Genomic DNA, 6,473 nt, shown 5'->3' with positions numbered 1-6,473 from the left:
GCAGTTAGATTTGAGTATGTCATTTTAGGCTAATATTGAAAAAAAGGGTCCAATCCTTAACACAATTAAGACTCAAATAGAAGGGAAGAACAGAATACAGCATCAAACTTTATAGTAGACGTGCCTTTCAACCTCTCTGCCCAGAAATGAAATGTAAGCGTGGATAACGTAGTGACAGCATCCAAGCAACACTGGGTATTCTGCGGAGGTCGCTTTATGGTAGGTAGGCTTACCTACTGTCAGTCTGACTTCATAGTAAAGTCAGCCAAGTTCTGGGCTTCCGCAAAAAAAACTTAAGCTTAGAGAATGGCAGTGTTCAACAGGATCTAAATCGTAATGTATCATGGGTAAATTGACTGATCCACAAATAATCATGTAGTTATTTATGATGCAGGGTTCTTTGTAGATCTGGCAGTTGCCTGCACTGTCAGCTAAAATGTCAAAGCAGCCCAATATTTCTCCAGCATTGCACAAATCCTGACTAGGCTAAAAGGTTTACCAACATGTCAGGAACATGAGTTATACCTGCTTTCACCATTTTTACAAAGTGAGAGACTTCTGTTGCCAGACCCAATGTTCTTTGATTGAAAAAAAAGCATATAGAAATTCTCACAAATAAGATACTTATTTTATTGATAATCAAAATCAAGAAAACAAACATTGGTAAAAAATAAAATAAAAAAAGGGGGAGGGATCCTTTGTTTTTGACAAATCTCCAGACCAAACATAAAATGATTCAAGTTTTTATTGTAAACTCTGTTGTTCTGTAGTTTGAGGGTATATTCCACATGATGGAATAAAAATACATTACAACTAACAAAAATATGAAGTGTGTGAACTAAAGTAGGTGTGCTGATGTTCTCAGTGACAGATTCCAGGCTTAAAGCAGTCTCAAGAGAAGGGAAATGAGCTGCCTCAACTGACTTGAGGGAGTTGTTGGCAAGGTTGCACTGCCTCTGCCAGTATAGAACTGTCCACTTTCCTCTGCATAAACGACTTGGCACACAATAGTTCTGATTCAGATCTGAGTGGAAGGGGAGAGACATATGTTACCAAGTTACCTGACCCAAAAGCAGACAAAGAATTCAAGCAAAATGGACAGAGCAAAAAGCATTTCACTCAATTGTATATGATTTCAGTTGATTGACTGCATCACACAAATTATTACATATGGATGGCTTCCCTTGTAACTAGCAAGAGGAATCCTCTACTTACATCATCAATGTCCTCGTCGTCATCTCCAATGTCATCAAACTGAATATCCTCATCGTCACCAGGTCCAAATGTGTCAGTCTCATTGATTTTAGCTAGGGTGTTAGAAGATAGTCACAATTAATAAACTTGCCTACTTAAAAATAATTAAAGAGTGAACATGTGCCTATAATTGGAAGCAAGACAAATCTCCATTCCTGGCTTTATTTCATTTTAGTCTTAGGTTAGATGCTATTAACCTCCCTGATTCCCTCTCTTTTTTAGTGGCCCAAGATACTTACCATGTTCAGGAAGCTCCCCATAGGCCTTCAAACTCCTGGCCTCGTCTGCATTGTACTTCAGGATAACATCGGCTTTTTGGTCCTTCAGGGAAGAATGTAACGTAACCATTAGGACATATTCTTCGAACTTTGGGCCTCCTAGTGCCTTGGGTTGTATTATCATTAAAAAAATACACTGCACATTTTTTATTAATATTACCTGGTAATCTCGAAGTCCCACAAGGATGATGTCTGAAGTATTGATCCAAACCTGCCCAGGAGCGAAGAACAAGATGTCAGCAAGGACAGCTTGGAGTATGGAAACTGTAATATTTCCAGCATAGAGCCAAACTAATCAGGTAGAAGAGTCTGTCAACCCTCATGTCAAACCCAAAGCATTGTGGAAATGGAGTGTAAAGGATAATGGCATTGGATTGCATTTATACAGTACACGTAAGATCTCAATTAGCTTCAGTCTACAGCTATTTGCCAAAACACGTGGTGGATATTCTGACTAATGGCACTACTATATAGGCTACTGTGTACACCATTACCTTTTTACGTAGCTTTCCTCGGATGTGGCATAGTCGCTTGACTCCATCAAAACACATAGCTTCCAGTCGTCCATTACCCAACATCTTAATCACCTGTGCATATTCTAAATTAGAACAGAAGTTCAGCCAGTTAGTCAATTCATATAGAGGGGGTCACGAGGTGGCTCAAATGTAAAAGCTGAACTGTTAACCGCCCTACTCCCTGGTTACAGTGACCGTATTACCGCCACACCGGCAGTCACCAGTCATGACCGAAGTCAAATTCCACATGACCGTTGAGTCACGGTAACTAGGCTTCTCCAAAACTGCATTCTGATGCCGCTGATGGTCATTAGTAGCCTTTATTTATTTCACCTTATTAAACTAGGTAGGCCAGTTGAGAACAAGTTCTCATTTACAACTGCGACCTGGCCAAGATAAAGTAAAGCAGTGCGATAAAAACAACAGAGTTACACATGGGATAAACAAACACAGTCAATAACACAATAGAACATCTGTATACAGTGTGGGCAAATTAAGTAAGGAGGTAAGGCAATAAATAGGCCATAGTGGTGAAGTAATTAAAATATATCAATTAACACTGGAGTGATAAATGTGCAGATGAGGTTGTGCAAGTAGAAATACTGGTGTGCAAAAGAGCAGAAAAACAAATATGGGGATGAGGTAGGTAGTAGGTTAGATGGGCTATTTACAGATGGGCTGTGTACAGCTGCAGCGATCGTTAAGCTGCTCGGACAGCCGATGCTTGCTGGAGATAGTCTCCAGCTTCAGTGATTTTTGCAATTCGTTCCGGTCATTGTCAGCAGAGAACTGGAAGGAAAGGTGGCCAAAGGTGGTGTTGGCTTTGGGGATGACCAGTGAAATATATCTGCTGGAGCACGGGCTACGGGTGGGTGTTGCTATGGTGACCCGTGAGCTGAGATAAGGCAGAGCTTTACCGAGCAAAGACTTCTAGATGACCTGGAGTCAGTGGGTTTGGCGGCAAATATGTAGCAAGGACCAGCCAAAGAGAGCAGACAGGTCGCAATGGTGAGTAGACTGCATCCACTGTGATAGACTGCATCCAGTTTGCTGAGTAGAGTGTTGGAGGCCATTTTGTAAATGACATTGCTGAAGTCAGTAGGATAGTCAGTTCTACGAGGGTATGTTTAGCAGCATGAGTGAAGGAGGATTTGTTGTGAAATAGGAAGCCGAGTCTAGATTTAATTTTGGATTGGAGATCCTTAATGAGTCTGGAAGGATAGTTCACAGTCTAGCCAGACATCTAGGTATTTATAGTTGTCCACATATTCTAAGTCAGAACCATCCAGAGTAGTGATGCTAGGCGGGCGGGTGCGGGCACCTATTGGTTGAAGAGCATGCATTTAGTATTACTAGCATTTAAGAGCAGGCCACGGAAGGAGTGTTGTATAGCATTGAAGCTTGTTTGAAGGTTTGTTAACACAGAAGGGCCATATGTATACAGAATGGTGTCTGCATAGAAATGGATCAAAGAATCACCCGCAGCAAGAGCAACATCATTGATGTATACAGAAAAGAGAGTCAGCCCGAGAATTGAACCCTGTGGCACCCCCATAGAGACTGCCAGAGGTCCGGACAACAGGCCCTCCGATTTGACACACTGAACTGTCTGAGAAGTTGTTGGTGAACCAGGCGAGGCAGTCATTACAGAAACCAAGGCTGTTGAGTCTGCCGTTAAGAATACGGTGATTGACAGAGTCGAAAGCCTTGGCCAGATCGATGAAGACGGCTACACAGTACTGTTTAAAAAAAAATCAATGGTGGTTATGATATCGTTTAGGACTTTGAGCATGGCTGAGGTGCACCCGTGACCATCCCGGAAACCGGATTACATAGCAGAGAAGGTACGGTGGGATTCGAGATGGTCGGTGATCTGTTTGTTCACTTGGCTTTCGAAGACTTTAGAAAGGCAGGGCAGGATGGATATAGGTCTGTAACAGTTTGGGTTAGGGTGTCCCCCATTGAAGAGGAGAATGACCACGGCTGCTTTCCAATCTTTAGGAATCTCAGACGATACAAAAGAGGTTGAACAGACTAGTAATAGGAGTTGCGACAATGGTGGCAGATAATTTTAGGAAGAGAGGGTCCAGATTGTCTAGGGGGGCTTGGGCCTGTTGCTGCAGGGGGTGCTGAGATGTAGGCCGGGGTAGGGGTAGCCAGGTGGAAAGCAACAACCTGGCATCCTCTGACGGGATGAGGTCAATATCCTCCCAGGCTTCTACTATGAAGGGGGAGCGAATAAGAGCTGTTTGAATCAGGGGCCTGGCTGAAAGCCATTAGCTAAGTCTCGCGCATGGCCGCGAGCTCCGTTCCCTTTAATTTCTAGAGACAAAAGAATTGTCTGGTAGGAATATTATTGAAGATTTATGATAAAAAACATCCTAAAGATTGATTCTATACATCATTTGACATGTTCCTACTAACGTTAATGAAACTTTGACTTTTCGTCTGGACTTAGTGCCCGCGCATTGTGCATTTGGATTACTGGACTAAACGCGAACAAAAAGGAGGTATTTGGACATAAATTATGGACTTTATCAAACAAAACAAACATTTGTGGAACTGGGATTCCTGGGAGTGCATTCCGATGTAGATCATCAAAGGTAAGTGAATATTTGTAACGCTATTTGTGACACCTCTCCTTGGTTGGAAAATGGCTGTATGGTTTTCTGTGGCTAGGCACTGACCTAACATAATTGCATCGTGTGCTTTTACCGTAAAACTTTTTTGATATCTGACACAGAGGTTGCATTAAGGAGAAGTTTCTTTAATTGTATGTTTAACACTTGTAACTTTCATCAATGTTTATGAGATCTGACAGGCCACCATTTAAAAAGAGGATCCCAGCTTTCGCGCTGCTATATTTATGGCTAAATTTGTAAAAGTATGCACAGTAATTCACTTTACAACCAGTGTAGCCTACCTGGCATATTAAAAAAAGTGTAACGTTTTTTTTTGTGGAGGGGGGTAAACTAGTGCGAGTTTGGCAGCATAATTTCTGCCTGGCATGACAACGACCTTAGTGGTTTCATTTCTGATATCCATCGTGGCAGTGGCAGATTAGCTAGTTAGAGCTAACTCTGTATTGGTGGGGCAGAGTTGAGGGAAGCAGCTTTAACTGTAAACTTGACCCTGTCCTTAAGAATTAAAATATTACAGGTGGAGGCGTATCTTGTTATTCACATAGCCTACCACAGATGAGCAGCATTTCCCCCTACTTTTTTTTCTGTCCATGGTGCTGATACAGATTTCGTGACAACCTGTCACTCACTCATTTTAACTTTGGTATTTTTTATATAGGGACATAAAACTAAAACTGGGGGGGGCACACGTTTCAATTGAGTGGGTTAAGCCCCCTTTGCCCCCTCACGGAGCAGGCCAGATTGACAGCAATGTCAAAACCTGCTTGCTAAATGTACAGGTTAAATAAGGTTGAAGGGGGTCCATGCACTCACCTTGGCCATCCTCTTTAAATACCAGCTCTCTCTTTTCTGATTCATTCTCGTTCTTACCACGTCGCCGATTCTTTCCTCCCTTACCTGTAATGAGAAGATGATAGATAGTAAACATGTGGCACTGGTAACTGTAATTCCAATTCCACCTTTCATTGTCACCATAAGACAAATAAACACAGATAAATAAACCAACCACATGCCTGTTATCTAGCTACAAAGATTTTAACTAACCCATTTTACATGTGGTAGTTAACTAAATGTGACCGCGATTAAGGCAGAGGCTCAAGATGATGGAAACCGCTGGGCAGGGATATTGTTGGCCTACCACTAGTTGATGGTAGTCATTCTGCGGCGCAACAGAATGTGACAAAAGCAAGCAAGGCAGTTCACTTAGCTGGATAATCGCCATTTGAATTCCTTATTTTAACAGTCTAATTACGCTTAAATAAACAACGAGGATGGTTTTAACTAAGGTTAACGTTTCCACGCTTTCAATACTTGTTCAATGCCATACCGTACCTTCCTCCGGTTACGTTGCTAAGCATGGGCCGGGCATGAGCTAGCATACCCCCCCCCTTAAATGGAATAACAACCAAAGACGACATATTTGATGCGTACCTTTATTCTTCGGCATATTCCCAAACGAACAGACTTCTTTAAACGAGTCCTGTTTTTTCCGTAACAAATTAACTAGCTAGTTTTATTCAAATGGAATGGAAACCAATCGTTGACGATGTCACACACTCTTTACAAAGTTAGCTAGCTAAACCAGAGATATTAGAGAAAGGAGATGGGAATCTCCTTGATCAATGAATAGAGGACCGTATAACGCCCCAACCAGCAGACTGTCGACCAATCGTGTTCACGTTGTACTGCGACGTCACGAGGTTGCTAAAGTCATCCTCACTTAAATCCCTTCTAAAAGTTAGGTTAAATCAAGAAATCTGCCTTTTTTTCCTCGAAAGTACGTA

At 42.0% G+C, this 6,473-nt stretch overlaps 1 protein-coding gene across 1 annotated transcript; it reads right to left on the bottom strand.

Annotated features, from left to right (window-relative positions):
- Positions 1 to 609: 609 nt before the first annotated feature.
- Positions 610 to 6,338, bottom strand: LOC112228904 (eukaryotic translation initiation factor 1A, X-chromosomal). The gene is made up of 7 exons (XM_024394662.2): positions 6,121 to 6,338; positions 5,503 to 5,586; positions 2,027 to 2,130; positions 1,693 to 1,743; positions 1,494 to 1,575; positions 1,216 to 1,307; positions 610 to 1,024 (listed from the first exon to the last, which is right to left on the bottom strand). The coding sequence occupies exons 1-7, from the start codon at positions 6,134 to 6,136 to the stop codon at positions 1,019 to 1,021; spliced, it is 435 nt and encodes a 144-aa protein (XP_024250430.1). The 5' UTR covers positions 6,137 to 6,338; the 3' UTR covers positions 610 to 1,018.
- Positions 6,339 to 6,473: the final 135 nt, after the last annotated feature.

The sequence above is a fragment of the Oncorhynchus tshawytscha genome, linkage group LG30, assembly GCF_018296145.1.
Source record: "Oncorhynchus tshawytscha isolate Ot180627B linkage group LG30, Otsh_v2.0, whole genome shotgun sequence".
Lineage (NCBI taxonomy): Eukaryota > Metazoa > Chordata > Actinopteri > Salmoniformes > Salmonidae > Oncorhynchus > Oncorhynchus tshawytscha.
The sequence above is the reverse complement of the archived record's forward strand: the minus strand, read 5'-3'. Positions and strand labels throughout refer to the sequence as shown.

Bases quoted from the DNA above. Each gene is read 5' to 3' on its own strand.
- LOC112228904 (XM_024394662.2), bottom strand. The intron at 1,576-1,692 runs GTAATATTAATA...TCTTCCCTGAAG, and splicing joins TGGGACTTCGAGATTACCAG to GACCAAAAAGCCGATGTTAT. The intron at 1,308-1,493 runs GTAAGTATCTTG...CTAACACCCTAG, and splicing joins TGGGGAGCTTCCTGAACATG to CTAAAATCAATGAGACTGAC.